The 17511-nt window shown below is 36.8% G+C and overlaps 1 protein-coding gene across 3 annotated transcripts in view; it reads left to right on the top strand.

Moving 5' to 3' along the window:
• LOC128739758 (bifunctional 3'-phosphoadenosine 5'-phosphosulfate synthase) overlaps positions 1-17511 on the top strand; it is a 38005-nt gene that overhangs the window by 962 nt on the left and 19532 nt on the right. The window contains exon 1 of one of the 3 annotated variants that reach the window (XM_053835258.1): positions 9208-9766. The exons of the other annotated variants lie outside the window; for them this stretch is intronic. Within the exon in view, the coding sequence (XP_053691233.1) occupies positions 9626-9766 (141 nt within the window). The 5' untranslated portion in view covers positions 9208-9625. Of the gene's footprint in view, positions 1-9207; positions 9767-17511 lie in introns of those variants that run through there. 3 annotated transcript variants of the gene reach the window in all.

The raw sequence follows: 17511 nt of genomic DNA, 5'->3' as shown, positions 1-17511 counted from the left end.
TTGTCAAAGTTACACCAATTTTGACGAACCGAACACTTTTCGTGGTACAAAATGGTCCGATATTTTTTCAACTTCGTTTACTTGATCTTTTCTAAAAATTTAATTCTCGTGTTTTTTGTTTTGTCCTCATATAATCAGAGCTGTCCTGTACTCAGTGTAATGATTTTGCTTTAACTGCATTTAACATGCAATAATACTGCATTCAATATTTAACTGCAACACCTCAACCAAGCAAAATTTAAAAATGTTATTTATGGGGCATTTAGGTATAGAGTCAATCGTTATCCATCAGATTGTTGAACTAAGTATTACTCTCTCTTACGTATTTACGGCGCATTCCCAGCCCAGTTCACACTGGGTGGCTCATTAAGAGAGATTTCTGTGCATCACCATGTTGCCATAAAATTGCTCAGTCTAAACGCACGTTAAGGTCCACTGAAAATCTGGAAAATTTAAATCTTGAAAATACAATATTAGCGCGCGGCAATAATGAAGTAGTCAGACTGTAAGCAGTTTTATATAGGGTACGGGTGGGTATTTCCAGCCCATTAAGCGGTAGCCTGAACAATATTCAGAAACTATGTTGAAACTATATTTATTCGAGACAAGATTTTTATACCAGTTGATAGACTAATATTTACTGAATATCGGCGTGTGTTTTGGTCTTCACAAAACGCTACTGAATTTGAGTTATAGTCGCGAGGAAGGATGAAGTCGCTGCGGCAAAATTGAGCCCTATAGTGGTGTCTGTGTTTTTTAAATCCGAATGGCCGAAATAGCTAGCACAGCGATTAAATGCTTTTCAAAAACAGATCAAAAGAGACAAGAAAAGAGAGACCGATGGATAACTTCTCGCTATTGCCTACATTCCGGGCTCATTGAAGAGAATTAGTTTTGCAGTGACAACAACTTGCTGCTGGCGCTAGTGTATCATTGAATCGTTCATATACAGTAGCGCCAGTTGTCACTCAAATACCAGATATGTCAGCACATATATTGGTAGTAGTGTAAATAACGCACCATTTGCTGGAATTAAAAACTCTCAGTATTTTATGCCATTTTGTAGACCTATGGTTATTATTTTTTTGTATTCCAGAAGGGTACACTCAGAAAACTTTTCGTATAGTTTCTATGTGTTTCACACATAGATTTTTTCCACGTGCCCAGTAAATGAACTTTATGTGCCAAACAGTTACCATTTATGTGTTTTTAAAATTTACCTTTAAAATTTGCACATAATATTCATATGCATATAATTTTCATGTGAACTTCTGGGCGGATTGTGTTTATATGTGGCACATAATAATCATAAGGATTTTCATATGGAAATTTTCCATTAGTTATGTGTGGATTATTTTGAGTGTACTGGTTCCACTGCGACAGTGACAAAGATTGTCTTTTGTAGTTGGCCCCGATTGCTGTACACAGTATGGCTATTCTATTAATGAAAGCAAAATTTAAAAAAATTAATGTCTCCTATGACTCAAATGGAAATTTGCTAATTTTCTCGGACATCGTTTATTTTAAAAGTTGAAAACTTTTCAATCAAGTATCGTTGAACAAATATTTTTTATGAAACAGTAAGAAAATTTTCGCAGTAATCCAGTAATTGGAAACACCATGTTTCAATACATACAAAATTTTAAAAATATTTTTTCTCTTATTTGCCAATTTATAATCTCTTAGCGACAAAAATTTCACGATAGCCCTATATGTTTTATTTCTGAGTTAGGGTACGTGTTGGTATTTTTGGCCTATTAAGCAGTAGCCTGAACAATGTTCATGAATTATGTTGGAACTAAACTTATTTGAGACAAGAGTTTCATACCAATTGGTTGGATAACATTGACCGAATATGTGAGTGAATTTGGGTCTTAATGAAACGCTTTTAAATTTGAGTTATGATCGTGAGAAATACTAAAATTGCCGCGACTTATTTCGGCTTGCGACACTATTGTGGTGTCTGTGTGGTTTGAATTTTCAGCTTGTCGAATGCGCGTATGTGGTACAGACTATAACAGTTATAAAGCAATCTCCCGTTTAACCCTTTATAAGGCAGTGGCAACTATATTGCCACCAACGGAAAATATTGTTTTTGCTTTTCTAACAATATCGTTTTAGCATATTATGTACTCAATATGTTCTGATAGCCTTTGGCAACATTCTCAATGTTTTTAAACCGCTGAATTTAAAAAATGGTAATTTACGTACCACTTTTATGAAAACAAATCTTGGTTTTTGAGTGTCAACAGTAAATTTGGTTTAAATTCGTAGAAAAACCATTAAATTGGAAACTTTTTTGGATGGTAATATTTAGTTTACGGCGTTTTGTGACAGATTATGCGGATTTATCCAAAAACTTAGAACCAATATTCGAGAACATGTCTTTTGGGCTTAACGTGCTGCGGCAAACATATTGCCACCAACGTTTTGCGCTAGACGGGCAGTGGCAGCTATATTGCCACCAATTTTTTCAAGTTTTCCAGCTATTTTTCCAGCAAAAAAACTAAATGTTAACGAATAACGTATAGTTGTAGATTTAAATGGTAGAACTTGATCAGTTTATTAAAACTGATCCTGCGAGAGGGTGGCAAAAATATTGCCACCAACGTTTTACGCCAGACAGGCAGCGGCAACTATATTGCCACCAACGCCGGCGATATAATTGAGGGGGACCCTACTCTGGAAAGTCGTAAACATCGAATTTTATTTTTTTACATTTTCGAGACTCTTATACCTTTAGAAAAGTCATTCAAAAGGATTTTTTGATATCTGATCTAGTTGAAAAGTTATGGCGAAAACTGTGGGGTCACTTAACAGAAAGTGTATTGCTGTACGAAACTTTAAACGCGTTTTTCTCGAAACCATGTTTTTTCAGCTGGCGGTACGAGTATCTCAGAATCTAGTACCGTCATCCGGGAATACTTGCAACACCGGGGTTACTTGCAATAGCAACACTTTGGCGCATCGCGCTTTGGACAGCTCTAACGCATTTGTTTGTTAACATAACCATTTGTACCCAATGCCATTTTAAAGAAGGGATGTTTACCTATTGTTTAGTTAAGTTCAATCCATTACATCATTGTTTTGCTTGTTTTTATACGATTGGAAAGCAATGTCACTTTCAGAGTAGGAAAAATTGATGTGCAAAGTTGCGTCAGTTCATTGACATGGAATTATTATTTACTGTTTGGTTTCTATAAACAATAAGTGCATCATATAAGCTAACAAATAGCAACTTTGAGCTTTGTTTATATTTTGAACTTGGAGAAGAAACGATGAATTCGTGTTGTTACTTCCAATATGGCGCGGCTTGCAGTACTTGTAAAAATGAAAATTATCGTAATAGACAGTATGTACAAAGCAAGTTTGCATCTGTACGATGTTATTTTGTCTACCATCATCTCCAGAAAAATTAAAATTGTGAAAAATTCCACGTGCCTTGAAACGGCAATTTGGAGTTCGCCGACATGCTGCATTTTCACCGAATATCTTTAAAAAAGCGATAGACGAAATTGGGAAACAAAAAACGCCTCCAGTATCTCTTGTTTCACTACAAATACATTCAAAATATCTCAAAATAGTCATTCGCGGTTTGAAATCAGATATAAAATCATAAGAAACGCAAAATCAGAAAAGTGTTGCAAGTAACCCCGTTTACTGGGTAACTTGCAACACCCCTATTTACGGTTCATTCTGCAAATTCATTTAGTTTATATTTTTTCTCATAATCATAAATCAAAAGTAGTCACCACTATACAAGTTTTGGCTACTTACACTTGGAGCTAAACGGTATACTTCGAAAGTTATACTAAGTCAAAGTTCAAAAGTGTTGCAAGTATCCCCGGATGACGGTAGTCTGATTCAGCTGAAATTTTTTTTCAGCGTGTAAAAATGAATTATCTAAATTGTTACGTAGCCGTTTTTTGATAATTCAATTTCTCAATTTTTTATGAGCTCTTAATTGGCGATTTTTGATGAAAAAAAAACACCTTTCTTTTGGAAAAATTGCCGCCATTTTGGTAATTTTTCGAATTTTCAAAAACCGCTACGTAACAATCTAGGTATTGACCTAAAGCTTCAAAATCATCTTTGAAATTCATTCTCCGATACTACGTTGGCTCCCGACATGTGCCGCCAGTAAGAAACTTTCCTAGAAAATATCCACGCGCGCAGTTGCCACCACATAATCACTATTCTGGTATCCAAAAAATACAAAATATATCTTTAAATATACCTTAACCAATATACAAAACATATCTTTAAATATACCTTAACCAATACCCAAAATATCCCAACACTTAACTTAAATTCCAGCATCCGAAAAATTAACGAAAATCTATTATTTTTTTACCTTCCAGAGTAGGGTCCCCCCTTAATTTAGTATGGATGTTACTCAATAAAGCGTTCTTGACGCCTCTGCCTCGCACATTTGTAGGTTTGTTTAGGCTAGAAAAGGAAAATTGATTTATATTTTTATATCAGAGGGGAATAATTGTGTTCCTCCTTTCAGTCGATTGGTGATAAAAGAATGGAGAGCCGCCGAGAAACAATCGAGATATGGCCATTTCGGTAAAGTGAGTACTGGAAATGTTACCAGTAACGTTCTATGGCAATTTTAAAACATGACCGAAACCATACCGATATTGAATCAATTGAAGCGGGTTGAAAATCCTGAAGTTTGACACCCATATTGATATGATTTCGGATATTTTTAAAAACGCCGGGATCCCTAGAACCTGCTACACGGTTGCCATGGCAAGCTGCGGACCTGGAATTGCATTCAGTGCCAGTAGCTTATAAAACCTTAATGTCTGACGCTCATATTGATATGGTTTGCGTCATGTCTTAAAATGGTCAGAGCAATAGATGTTACTGGTATTGATTTCACGGAAATGGCCGTAACTTGATTGTTTCTCGACGGATCTCCGTTCTCTCTTCACCAATGCTACGGATTATCAGCTGTGAGTTGGCGGAAATGTTGAACTATTCCAAATCCAAGGCTTGTGATGTGCTACAAAGACTTGGAGAATTTTTAACTTGGTTGGTGTGCTTAGTTACGCTCATTGGACTGTACTACCTCAGAGTAGCAAAACCTGTACATGTCGTGTGTGTAACTTTTGTGGAGCTGAGTGTAATCTATAATCTGTCTGAATAGAGTACTGCATTATTTTTCCAATTTCTGCTACTGAAGGTCTGTAAACTTTATCATTGATAAATGTACGTGCGTTAACCAATGAGAAAATTGCAACCTTACTGCAGCGTAAATACAAAAAATAACACAGTACTCTATTCAGAAAGATTGTAGATTACACACAATTGTACAGATGTTACATACATGACTTTTACAGATTATAGAGACCAAAAATAGTACGATGACAAATGCGTCGCTGTAGTTCTCAAGTTATAGAATCCGGTCAACACCTATTAGAGAATACTGGTAGATTGTGAAGAGCAAGTTGAACAAGAAGGGTGGAATTACAAGTGAGTGGCAAAATATCTGATGCAAAGGATTAGGGGGCGTGTTCTGAAAAATGGCGAGGCAATAGGGTATGGTAAGAAGTAAAGCGAAAACATGGGTCTTACAATAAGCATAAAACCTAGTAATATAAATACGATATATCTATACCTATAAAGAAGGATTTCTGTCTGTCTGTCTGTCTGTCTGTCTGTCTATCTGTCTGTCTGTCTGTCTGTCTGTCTGTTTTGTGTTCCTTATAGAATCAAAAACTACTGAACCAATCGGCGTGAAAATTTGCATGTAGAGGTTTTTAGGGCCAGGAAAGGTTTTAGTGATGGTTAGAGACCCCTCCCCCCACTAAGAGGGGGGGCTCCCATACAAATGAAACACAAATTTCTGCATAATTCGAGAACTAATTAAGCAAATAGAACCAAATTTGGCATGTGGGTGTTTTCGGTGACAAGAATTTATTCTAGGGTAATTTGAGACCCCTCCCCTCTTTATAAGGGGAATTATAACTCCTCTCCCCTTTAAGAGGGGGGGTTTCCATACCAATTTCCTCATAACTCGAGAACTAATCAAGCAAATGGAACCAAATTTGGCATATGAAGGTTTTCGAGGGCAAGAAAATTTTCTATGTTGAATTAGGACCCCTCCTCACTTTAAGAGGGGGGGCTCCTGTACAAATGAAATACCAATTTCCTCATAACTCGAGAACTAATCAAGCAAATGGAACCAAATTTGGCATGTGTGTGTTTTTGAAGACAAAATTTTTTTCTATGATGAATTGGGACCCCTCCCCACTTTAAGAGGGGGGGGGGCTCCTATACAAACGAAATACAAATTTCCTTATAACTCGAGAGCTAATCCAGCAAATGGAACCAAATTTGGCATGTAGGTGTTTTTGGAGGCAAGAATGTTTTCTATGATGAATAAGAACCTCTCCCCACTTTAGGAGGGGGGGCTCCTATACAAATGAAATACAAATTTCCTCATAACTCGAGAACTAATCAAGCAAATAGAACCAAATTTGGCATGTGGGTGTTTTCGGTGACAAGAATTTATTCTATGGTAAATTGAGACCCCTCCCTCTTTATAAGAGGAATTGTAACTCCTCTCTCCTTTAAGAGGGGGGGCTGCCATACAAATTTCCTCATAACTCGAGAACTAATCAAGCAAATGGAACCAACTTTGGCATGTGAAGGTTTTCGAGGGCAAGAAAATTTTCTACGGTGAATTAGGACCCCTCCCCACTCTAAGAGGGGGGGCTCCTGTACAAATGAAATACAAATTTCCTCCTAACTCGAGAACTAATCAAGCAAATAGAACAACATTTGGCATGTGGGTGTTTTTTTTGGTGACAAGAATTTATTCTATGGTGAATTGAGACCCCTCCCCTCTTTATAAGAGGAATTATAACTCCTCTCCCCTTTAAGAGGGGGGACTTCCATACAAATTTCCTCATAACTCGAGAACTAATCAAGCAAATGCAACCAAATTTGGCATGTGAAGGTTTTCGAGAGCAAGAAAATTTTCTATGGTGAATTAGGACCCCTCCCCACTTTAAGAGGAGGGGCTCCTGTACAAATGAAATACAAATTTCCTCATAACTCGAGAACTAATCAAGCGAATTGAACCAAATTTGGCATGTGTGTGTTTTTGGAGACAGCTTTTTTTTTCAATGATGAATTGGGACCCCTCCCCACTTTAGGAGGGGGGGTCCTGTACAAACGAGATACAAATTTCCTCATAACTCGAGAACTAATCCAGCAAATGGAACCAAATTTGGCATGTAGGTGTTTTTGGAGGCAAGAATTTTTTCTGTGATGAATTAGGACCTCTTCCCACATTAGGAGGGGGGGCTCCAATACAAATGAAATACAAATTTCCCCATAACTCGAGAACTAATCAAGCAAATGGAACCAACTTTGGCATGTGAAGGTTTTCGAGGGCAGGAAAATTTTCTACGGTGAATTAGGACCCCTCCCCACTCTAAGAGGGGGGGCTCCTGTACAAATGAAATACAAATTTCCTCCTAACTCGAGAACTAATCAAGCAAATAGAACAACATTTGGCATGTGGGTGTTTTTGGAGGCAACCATTTTTCCCATGATGAATTAGGACTTCTTACCTTTTTAGGAGGGGGGGGGGCTCCCATTCAAACGAAATACAAATTTGCTCATAACTTTAGAACTAATCAAGTAAATGGAACCAAATTTGGCATGTGAGAGTTTTAGATGGCAGAATTTTTTTTCTGTGGTGTATTACGACCCCTTTCCCTTTTAAGAGGGTGGGCTTCCATACAAATGAAATACAAATTTCCTTATAATTTGAGTACTAATCAAGCAAATGGAACCAAATTTAGCATGTAGGAGATTTTTGAGTCTTGAATTTATTTTATGATAGTTAGAGACCTCTCACCCCTGTGGTAGGGGGATATGGACTCTCATACAAATAAAACAGAAATTTTGGCGAAACACAAAAACTAATCCAACTCGAGAAATTCGAGACTCTTCCATAAAACATTAATCAATAACAAGACCACAAAAACTATCTATAGTAACACTAGATCATTCAGGACGAGCCGGTCGCGAGTGTTGCCGGTGACCCGCCGTCGGAAGCGCCGCCCACTGGGGGACTTGCAAAACTCGAGAAGTGATAAAGATCATCCGAGATTCATGATTTATGTACAACACAGGTTAATTTGTGGCAATACGAAGTTTGTCGGGTCAGCTAGTTGTATAATAAAAAAGGGATAGTTTTACTCTAACAAGTTTTTTGTGTCCGATTTTTTTCGTGTTCAACCTTTTATGTGATTTTAATCCTCGCTCGTGGATTGTATTGCTATATTTTACGCTAAAAAGCACTGCAAATACGATCTTTATTGTATCGTTCTAACACTCGCAGCGAAGCCATAAACATCACTACCCACTAACCGTAAAATTACATTGGTAACGGCGGCGGCGCTCCGTTTATGGGCCCTAAACCTATGCAACGTTCTTGCATTTGGTAATTTTGCAGTTTCTTCTACTCTAACGATAGAAATTTCTCCACTTTGTTTTTCATCTTTTGCAAGTATACACTGGTGTAACGTATAACTTTAGTTTTCGGAAAATTAGCAATGCTTTTAATGCTCTTAACCACACAAAATATGTTGCGATTCGCCAAATTGGACAGTACTTTTTGATATTTTCATTATATTTTGCATTATTTCTTCTGTCCCAAATCATTAAATATTCTAAGTGGGTTTGTTCCATTATCACGTCATTCCGAAAAATAATCTAAGAATTCTATGCTTCTGTTTTTCTTTACAATCGTTTTGGGTAACTGTAGCTCTTGTCGATCAAAGTTCATTATGGTTTGAATTTCATGAACCATTGAAAAGGCAACAAGCAATGAATAAAAATGGTAGTGCTTAGCTATTATTTTGATAGTTCAGTTTACTGATTGTGAAAAATAATAGAAAATTTAAATACGGTAATATTTGAAGCAAGCTCACTAAGTGATCCCTTACCTTGCTGTGCATCTAATACTGATTAGAACCGTCTGAACTTAACACTAATGATTCCACAAATTGATTCACGTGTTTCAGAAGGCTTTGATCAGAAAACACCGAAACTAGGCCACGTACCATTTTACATGAGTGTTGTGTGTGCCGTTGTGGATTCGACGAGTCGCTCGTTGCGGTTGCGATTAAAACCATCTTTCAGTAGCGATACTCAAACAGTCGTTGCGAAGGCTTCATTTAGAAAGTGTGCTTCATCAGCGTCAACACTGCGATGTGCCACGCGCATTGCTTGGGTCATTTTTCGTGAGATATCTGTAGACTCTGCGCAAGCCAATATTCAAAATCTGTATAAAGACGGTCATGTGCTACAGCGTGTGAAGCCACGGCGTGTACTTTCGGATAAATAGCGGAAGCCACCTTATGTAAATCACAACATTCAAGTGTTTTTCCCTTTACTTATTTGCAATCTGTTTTGCGAGCAAGCGGAAGCTAGCGATAAAAGTGAGAGTGATAGTTTGAAGTGGAGTGTTATTTGTTTTTCTACAAGTGTTACGCGGTTTCGGAGGCAAACTGGTTCTTGGCCGTCCGGGTACCTACAACCTGTTGAGTACTAGTACTTATTATTACGGAAAAGTACCGAAATTCAATTGACTAAAATGTTTGTAAAACGAAGAAAGTTTGCTAACTCTAACAATAATGTGGTGTTGAATAATTCCAATTATGACAATAATGGAAGCGAGCAGGCGGTAAAATCACGCTGCAGTAAGCATAAGAATTGCAATGGAGACACGAATGAGGTACGCTTTGCTGTAGGTGTTGGTTACTTATGTTATATCATGCTATGTAATGTCTGAAACAACGATGAAATCACAATTAAAATTAAGGCGCAAGATATTATCTTCAATTAAATTTTAATGCAGATTTTTACAATAAATGGTTAACGTAGATTGAACAAAAAAAATGTAAATGTTCTTGCGTCCGCAAGGAGAAGAGATACACAGATGCACAAACATTTCGGATACTGATTCCATTATGCGAGATTATGCAATCGACTAATTTTGAATTTCCTAAGCACAGTAGATAACGTATAATTTAATGTTGCGTATATTTTGAATATTCGGACCCAATTAGGAAGGGTTACTCACTCTGAGCAAGGATGCTTTCTCATCCGTTTATTATATCACAGCTCAAAAAACCCGTTTTCTGTCTTTCTTTAAATATTTAATGTTCGTTTTTAGTAAAGCTATTATGTATTTCATTTCCTCTCGATTTAAAAAATCATGCACAAGCTTGCTTATCTCGAAAGCAAAGAAATCAATTGCCTCTCCCAACCGTGAAAAGTGTCGAACAGCACAATCAAATTTTTTCTTAACGCACGCGTGAGAAATTGGTGCTATTCCACGATTTCAAAGCATGCAGTTTTTTGACGTACGACTACGTCTTTGATTTCTATATTGGGGTGTACTTTAGAAAAAATGAAAAGGGAACATGTAACAAAGCTTGATCTACTTTACCCACATATTCCTCACTGCCAGTACTATCCCCATATTATAGCCGTCCCTGGCGAGGACTCATTTGTACCTCTGACCAGTACACTAAACTGTAGGAGGGACATTTGCACTGTCAAGAGGCGTCAGAGGGTAAAATATAGAATTCAGCAGGAAGGAAGGATAATTGGAGGGGCCTGAGAATAAACCCATGCTAAAGTCACTTGACATCGAATGGCTTGATTCTACTAAGATTCGAACCCACGACCACTCGCTTGTCAAAGCAGACTCGATAACCTTGCGGCTACGGAGCCTCCCACGACGATACGGTAACGATAGTGAATAATGATGTTTGCTGTCACGATGATGATGAGCTGTCACGAGTAGTACGGTTGTATACAACAGTACTTAAATTTACACTCATTCCAGTTTTTAAACTTGCATTTAATGGTTCTCGTTACATTTTTCCTTTATTTTTATAACAAAAGTGACAAAGCCCCCTCGCCTCCAAAGATCGAAGATTCATAACGACGTTCAGACTTATACTAATTTGATATCTGTGCTTGGGAAGTAGGTGGTGGTGGGAAGTGGTGGGAGGTGGTAAAGTCCTCGTCCTAGCAAAATTTCTCAGGACCGCTATTAGTCTAGACCACCCCACTGTCACAAATGTCATTCCCACACATTTTTCGTGTAGCCAACATCTCATCTAGCCCATAACAAACTTTGCCTCGGACCAAATGTATTTGTGAGTAGCCCACTCTAACTTCAGCCTCGGATGAATGTGTATTGGTAAGCGCTCGAACAAAGTTACTTTTTTGCTTTTTACCTTTGTTATACTATATAACAAAGGTTTAGGAATTGGTCGAAAAACACAAAGTTGATCTAAGGCCCGGAGGGCCGAGTCACATATACCAATCGAAGGGTTCGACGAATTGAGCAATGTCTGTGTGTGTGTGTGTGTGTGTGTGTGTGTGTGTGTGTGTGTGTGTGTGTGTGTGTGTGTGTGTGTGTGTATGTGTGTGTGTGCGCTGCTTATTTTCTATCGCCTATTTCTCGGAGAAGGCTGAACCGATTTGTCTGATATTACTTTTGTTTGAAAGGTATTATAATGGAGAATATTGCTACGCTATTTGTTTCGTGGTCCGACTTTTCGTTTAAAAGTTATAAGCAAAAATGTGAAAACTACGTGACACGATTTTCTCCGGAACCACACAATCAATTTCAACAATCTTAGTACCAAATGAACGCTCTTACTATTGCTAAACATTGTGCCAAATTTTATTGAAAACAAACAAGTGGTTTAAAAGTTAGCCTTAAAAAACCGGTTTTGACAAGGTTCAAATGATCGCCTGTTTCTCAGAGATGGCCAAACCGATTTATGCGCTATTAGTTTCATTTGGCAGGTAATATAGCCGGATAGATCACTATTGAATGGTTTTTTGATTGGACGTTTAATTTGAAAGTTATGAGCAATCGTTTACACCACACCAAAATTAACAATTATTTATAATGATTTTAACCAAGATAATTTACCTAATTTCAATTATTTTTATATCAAACGAGAGGTTTTGACACTACGAATATATATACAAAATTTCATAAGAATTGGTTTTACCGGTCAAAAGATATTAACACTCGCGCCAACTTTTGTAACACGGTTACTCGCGCGCACAATAGCCCAAACCAAAGAAAACGTGCGTACTAGACTTTTGACTAGGAAAACTTGGTTTAAAGTTTATCAAACCTTTGGGAGAGTTTCTTGAAATTGAATGCTCTATCGTCTGATAGAATTTGAATTTTGATTAATCCCCCTAAAAGTGAAATAAAAAAAATTATTTTTCTTCAGTTTCAATATAACACATTGATATGTTCTGCAAAGTTTTAGAGTATATTATTACAAGAAATTTTGCTGAAGACAGTAACCTTTTATCTCTTCAGCGAAGTTAGAGAAATCTTATTTATATGCATTGTAAAATGCATTTGTAAAATCAGTTTGTCTATTTTAGCTCTTTTTGTAATTGTTGTATGATTTTTTTGTGTATTACAAAGCTGTGCAAACAGTAAAAATACACAACTTTGCGGAACATAGTATCCCTCTATGTTTGCTTGTTTAGGAACTGTAGAACTTTGATCATAAAAGATACCCTGATTTTGACCCCGAATTACTCGACTACCGACAGATGGATACATTTTATACATTTTACATTTGCTGATAGTTTTGTTGCATACAGGCACCATTTTTCCATATGAAGAAACGAGAGAAACTTCCAGTTGGGGCCAATTGCGGTACACCTTAATGCTGCTAGCTTCGTTTCTGTAATGTCGGTTTATGCTGATCTATTTTCCCAACAATTTAACGTATTAATGCATTGAATAATTATGACATTTTGCTCATAACAAGTTTATTGAAAAATATACGTTAGATAAACAACGATTTGTAACTTTATAACACTATGGCGTTCAAAAACCTACACATGTTGTTCAAAATAAAACAGCGTGAGTAACCGAAGGTTAATAAAAATTGATGAAATTTATTCAAGAAAACTTTATTATTGTGAATCAGATAGAATGGCATGACAGGAAATTATGCATAGTTCAAAAACCCATAAACTATACCTTTACTACGCAATGTATATGTTAAAGAATAATATTTCCTCTTACAACTTGCTTTTGCTTGCACTTACTCAAATTAGTAACAACTTACTCAGCAATTTCATAAGAAAAGGTACTATCAAAATTTATAAGTGCCGTAAAACGGGATAACATTGATCACCGGGGTAACATTGATCAAATGGACTATTCGCATAAATAAGTGAAATAAACCACTACTGCCAACTTTCCTGAACTGATCAATGTTTTCCCGTTTTACGGTACTTCTATTTCGTTCAAAGTTTGTAAACTTATTCAGTTTCCAAAAATTTTATGTAAACAAACGCACCACGCAATCTTAACCAATAGATGATTTATTTTCCGAGGACTTGTCGATTTCTATCTAATAGCAAGTAAGACCGTATAACAAAGGTTCCTTTCACCACTAGGTGGATTAAATCAGGTTTTTTCTTTTTGTGTCGGACGTGTAGGAAGCGTAAAAAGATGATAGCCGCTTCTTTACCCTTCAGTTTCATACGCCTGGTCTAGACCAATTTAGTGTCCATGTTGGGGAAGTGCGCCCTGCGCCAGAAAAGCGATAAGTCTACTCATCCCAACAAGATTTCTTTGGACTGCGTATTGCAATAAACCTAGTCCAATTTGATGACTTGAAAGTGAACAGTAATAAAAAATTGAGCGACCAATCCTATATTTTGACCGATTGCATCCATATACTGGAAGAATTTATTCAAAACTAATGTCTATGAACAAGGGGTTGAAAAAGGGGTCATGCATGTGACGTGTTGTACAAAGTAAGGAAGAATTAGCTCTCTGATTGTCTGACCCGAAAATAGGTTTCGGGTGTTTAATTTGTTGCTTTACAATTAGTTGCATGCAATTATTTACATAATTTCGATTGTATTGCCATCAAGTGTGAAATAATTGAGAAACATAGTGTATCTCTAGTTTCAAGGAAATTGACGAATGTGAACGAGTGGTAAACGACAACCCAGATTACTTATTTCAACCGTAAGTTGTGCGTTCAATGACAAATATTTTATCTTTTGAACAAGATCCTTAAACGTAAATTTCCAGCCAGTGACCTTCAGTTGACTAGTGTTGTGTTACAAGTCACACAAAAATTTTCAAAGTGCGATTTCGTCGACAATCACCAGAAGAAGTGTGATTGTGGCTTCTGGGTTTATTAAACTCTTAGTGGAATTACAAACTCTAAGAAACGGATAAAACTTAAACAGAGCACGGGCATTGAGGAAATTTAAAGTAGTCTTCGTGTATCAAATTTATGGGAATGTTTTAGAGCTTTATTATAATACAGAAAACTTAAAAAATGCGTGACAAACATTTGCAAGATACCGTCATCCGGGGATACTTGCAACACTTTTGAACTTTGACTTAGTATAACTTTCGAAGTATACCATTTAGGTAGCCAAACCTTTTATAGTGGTGAGTACTTTTGATTTATGATTATGAGAAAAAATATAAACGAAATGAATCTGTAGAATGAACTGAAAATAGGGGTGTTGCAAGTTACCCAGTAAACGGGTTACTTGCAACACTTTTCTGATTTTGCGTTTCTTATGATTTTATATCTGATTTCAAACCGCGACTGACTATTTTGAGATATTTTGAATCTATTTGTAGTAAAACAAGAGATACTGCAGGCGTTTTTTGTTTCCCAATTTCGTCTATCGCTTTTTTAAAGATATTCGGTGAAAATGCAGCATGTCGGCGAACTCGAAATTGCCGTTTCAAGGCACGTGGAATTTTTCACAAATTTAATATTGCTGGAGATGGTGCAAGACAAAATAACATCGTACAGATGCAAACTTACTTTGTACATACTGTCTATTACGATCATTTTCATTTTTACAAGTGCTGCAAGCCGCGCCATATTGGAAGTAACAACACGAATGCATCGTTTCTTCTCCAAGTTCAAAATATAAACAAAGCTCAAAGTTACTATTTGTTAGCTTATATGATGCACTTATTGTATACAGAAACCAAACAATAAAAAAATAATTCCATGTCAATGAACTGACGCAACTTTGCACATCGATTTTTCCTACTCTAAAAGTGGTATTACTTTCCAATCGTATAAAAACAAGCAAAACAAGGATGTAATGGGTTAAAACTTAACTAAACAATAGGTAAACGTCCTTCTTAAAAATGGCATTGGGTACAAATGGTTATGTTAACAAACAAATGCGTTAGAGCTGTCAAAAGCACGATGCGCCAAAGTGTTGCAAGTAATCCCGGTGTTGCAAGTATCCCCGGATGACGGTATCGAGTTTTTTCGATTCGATTTCGTAGTCCTACGCAAGGCCCTCGTTCGTGTCCCTAGGCATGGACCTTCATACTTTTTATTAAATTTTCATGCAGGACCCTATTCTCAGAGTCACTTCACTTACAGTTTTTGGGTGAGAGCACAATTTGCGACTCTCAGAGTCACCTAGGTGACTCCGCTCACCTGGGTGGCTGTACAAATTAAATGGGGCCGGTAAGATGAGGTGGGGGTGACTGAGAATAGAACGCGTGAGAGAAGTGAGGTGTGGTGAACTGATTGTGAGAATAGGGCCCCCTATTTTATAGTTTACCTAGCTGTATGGCAAGCATGGCACGATCACTTCTACTCAGATTTGATTCATTTGACAGTACACTCAACCCCCGCTAATATGAAAAACACCCCGTTCAGATCAGGTGAATTTAAATAACTATCATAGTTATTTCCAACTGTTATTTCTAATCTAACTGTAAATAACTTTTTCAAATTCTATTTTGCTGAGGCAATATTTTACTATAATAAATTAAGTATTGATGGAGTATTTCCATTTTGAACTGGTTGAAAGGCGACAGCCAAGTATGCAACATACCGATTTATTGGTGTAGAAAAGACGGAAAATTTTAAAAAGTGGATGTCCACAAATAATCAATGAAAAGGATTTCCAAGCGAAATTTGAACTTTGTCGGGTTGCATAATTAAAATGTGTTTATAAGTGCAAGAAAATGTTCAAAGCACCAAAGAAAAAGAACAATAACATAGTTAAAATTTGCAAAGCATGTTCGACACAGGTATCTCCCGGAAGTCCACACAAGTGTAATAATATCGGTAAGCTTCAGAATCTATCTACATTCGAGAACATAATCAAAGACCAGTTTGTTACTAAGCATATTCGCGAAGTCTCTGGCGATAAACTAACTGACATCAGTTTTTCGAACTCACATGGAAAACCAACACCTTTGAATCTGAAGCAGTCGAATTAACAATTTTCACATGAAAATTAGCTTGGTATGAAAGTAGATCTGAACTTAAGCATTATTATGGTCAGTATTGAACATTAATTTATCTCATAATCATATTTTAAAATATTCTGTTACATAATAGACCTTGAAACTGGCTAAGCACATTAGAAATAATGGCCAACACATGATGAATATGCTGTCAGAGCTTCATGACTTCTTTTCCGTCGTAAAATTTGACATGATATGAAAGATTTAAAACTCCAAGTTATATGTTAACGAATTAATTTACAAACATTTCAATACTGTGGCTAAAACTGAGATTAAATGAAATTAAAGCTACCGTTGATGGTAAGATTGAGCTTAGGTATATTGTTTGATCTTGCATTCAGAAAACTTTTCCTTTACGAGCCTTCAAGGTAATTTATATTTTAGTCGGAATTATGACCAACTTACCCATGCGCTTACTGCATGGCGCATTAGAATGACATAATCAGTCGTAATGGTCAAAAGCGGATCTTGGGAGTTGTGAAACAGGAGCTATGGATAAGGACGCGTACATTTTTTATAATTGTCTGAATCATCCAGTATTGTATGACAACGACGATGCCAGAATATTGGATACAAGTCCACCTACCCCTTGGACCTATTTTTGAGCATCATGAACACCGTTTTAACTTTGTAACCAAATGCAATCCTGTTCCCGCTTCAGCTCGGGCAGCTGCAGTGAATGCAACTCGGTATGCCCAATTTGGATTCGCCGGATGCCATTGTAGATAATTGCTTGCAAGCGCAACATTTTAGAAGGTAAAAAGGTAGATAATCTTCGAAAAGTGTTGGACAATATGGATGTTATGAATAAACATTGTTTTGGCGATAAGCTTGAAAACGAATTCGGGAAATGTATTAAGCTGTTCAGCAAAACTTGGATTACCGTAAACCTGCAAGTAACTCCTCAATTCGACATTGTAACATTTCATATCGTTGATTTTTGCACAAGCGCCACAGGAAAAGGCCTGACCGGGTTTGCGGAACAGGCCATTGTCAGCATTTTGCTCTTACATGGAGTAATTATAAAGTATCGGAAAATCATACTAAATATAAAGAGAACCTATTGAAAGTGGTGGTGTGTTATAATAGTGGTTATTTTGTAACGATCGCTTTTTTTATTTTCATTTTACTCCTGTAAATAACGGAAATTGCTGTCT

Source organism: Sabethes cyaneus, chromosome 3, assembly GCF_943734655.1.
Source record: "Sabethes cyaneus chromosome 3, idSabCyanKW18_F2, whole genome shotgun sequence".
NCBI classification, from domain to species: Eukaryota; Metazoa; Arthropoda; class Insecta; order Diptera; family Culicidae; genus Sabethes; species Sabethes cyaneus.
This window is presented reverse-complemented; position numbering and strand designations above follow the sequence as displayed.